This window comes from Tupaia chinensis, unplaced genomic scaffold (genome assembly GCF_000334495.1).
Source record: "Tupaia chinensis unplaced genomic scaffold, TupChi_1.0 Scaffold000159_1, whole genome shotgun sequence".
In the NCBI taxonomy this organism is placed as follows: Eukaryota; Metazoa; Chordata; class Mammalia; order Scandentia; family Tupaiidae; genus Tupaia; species Tupaia belangeri.
The window spans coordinates 7,284,597-7,285,415 of NW_006159630.1; the positions used below are offsets into that span (position 1 = coordinate 7,284,597).

Below are 819 nucleotides of genomic sequence, written 5' to 3' on the forward strand. Positions count from 1 at the left end.
CACGTCCACACGTCCCATGAGGAGGCGAGATGCTCAGAAGCTACTGCACAGCTCCCGGCACAAAGGATATGGGACGGAGCCAGCTCAGGGGATGGTGTGTGGGCCGGCGCTGTCAGGGGGCCACTGGCACAAAGGATCGGGGACAAAGTCAGCTCAGGGGACGGTGTGCAGGCCGGTGCTGTCAGGGCCACTGGCACAAAGGATCGGGGACAGAGCCAGCTCAGGGGACGGTGTGCAGGCTGGCGCTATTAGGGGGCCACAGCAGGGGCTCCCTGTTCTGGGAGCTTCGTGGCTATTAAGCTTCAGCTTTGAGACCAGGCTCGTGGAGCGCACCATGGACAGAGCCCTCCACGGTCGGGAGGAAAGGGACTGGCTGCAGGGACACCTCTTGGGGCCACCGGGGAGGAGGGCAACACGCACCTTGTGGGTTTCCATCCTCTTCCAGCGGAGCTGTGCGTTGGCAGCTGCCATGGCCTCCACCACAAATGTGGTGGTCACAAAGCTGAGGAGGGGCCGCGTGCCCGTCGCCAAGACAGGGAGGTGGGAGGAGGTGGAGAGAAAACGGAAAAGCCATTTTAAGACTCAGTCAGAGCTGGTAGCCAGAGTGTCCTCTCTTGAGAGCTGTTCCCTAGAGAACTTCCGAGGTGGGTCTTCCCTGGTAGGAAATGAAAGTGTGTGTGCAATCCCGCGCCTTGTGTGTTTGCTTTGAGGTTGCTGTCTACACTGAGAATTTATTTTCAGTACACAGGAGGGAGTGTCATGAAATGAGCTGATGTGAGGCGACTGCTCAAGGGAGTGCCAGGAGCTGGGGGGGGGGGG

The 819-nt window shown here is 60.0% G+C and overlaps 1 protein-coding gene across 1 annotated transcript in view; it reads right to left on the minus strand.

Annotated features, from left to right (window-relative positions):
* The window catches only part of SLC38A12 (solute carrier family 38 member 12), a 71,557-nt gene that overhangs the window by 57,821 nt on the left and 12,917 nt on the right, over positions 1-819 (minus strand). Inside the window, exon 3 of the mRNA XM_027770798.1 lies at positions 421-502. Coding sequence (XP_027626599.1) covers positions 421-502 — 82 coding nt within the window. The remainder of the gene's footprint in view (positions 1-420; positions 503-819) is intronic.